Source organism: Penaeus monodon, chromosome 30, assembly GCF_015228065.2.
Source record: "Penaeus monodon isolate SGIC_2016 chromosome 30, NSTDA_Pmon_1, whole genome shotgun sequence".
In the NCBI taxonomy this organism is placed as follows: Eukaryota; Metazoa; Arthropoda; class Malacostraca; order Decapoda; family Penaeidae; genus Penaeus; species Penaeus monodon.
Genome location: NC_051415.1, coordinates 10439987 through 10440205, shown reverse-complemented (window position 1 = coordinate 10440205; position 219 = coordinate 10439987). Strand labels below are relative to the sequence as shown.

General features: G+C 40.6%; 1 protein-coding gene across 1 annotated transcript in view; it reads left to right on the top strand.

Moving 5' to 3' along the window:
• The window catches only part of LOC119592348 (insulin gene enhancer protein ISL-1-like), a 284379-nt gene that overhangs the window by 87074 nt on the left and 197086 nt on the right, over positions 1 to 219 (top strand). The window contains exon 4 of the mRNA XM_037941176.1: positions 74 to 172. Within this exon, the coding sequence (XP_037797104.1) occupies positions 74 to 172 (99 nt within the window). The remainder of the gene's footprint in view (positions 1 to 73; positions 173 to 219) is intronic.

Here is a 219-nt window from a genome sequence, read left to right as displayed (position 1 = left end):
AAAAAAAAAATCCCTTTTCCACTTCTTGCTGCGAGACACATTGCTTCATCATGTTCTCTGTTCTTGTTTGCAGATTATTTGGTGCAAAATGTGATAAGTGCGGGAGTGTGTTCACGAGAACGGACATGGTAATGCGAGCGAGATCGAAAATATTCCATCTGGATTGTTTTAGGTAAGTTGGCCGATTACGATCTACTTTCTGTTGTGTTTAGGGTGTGT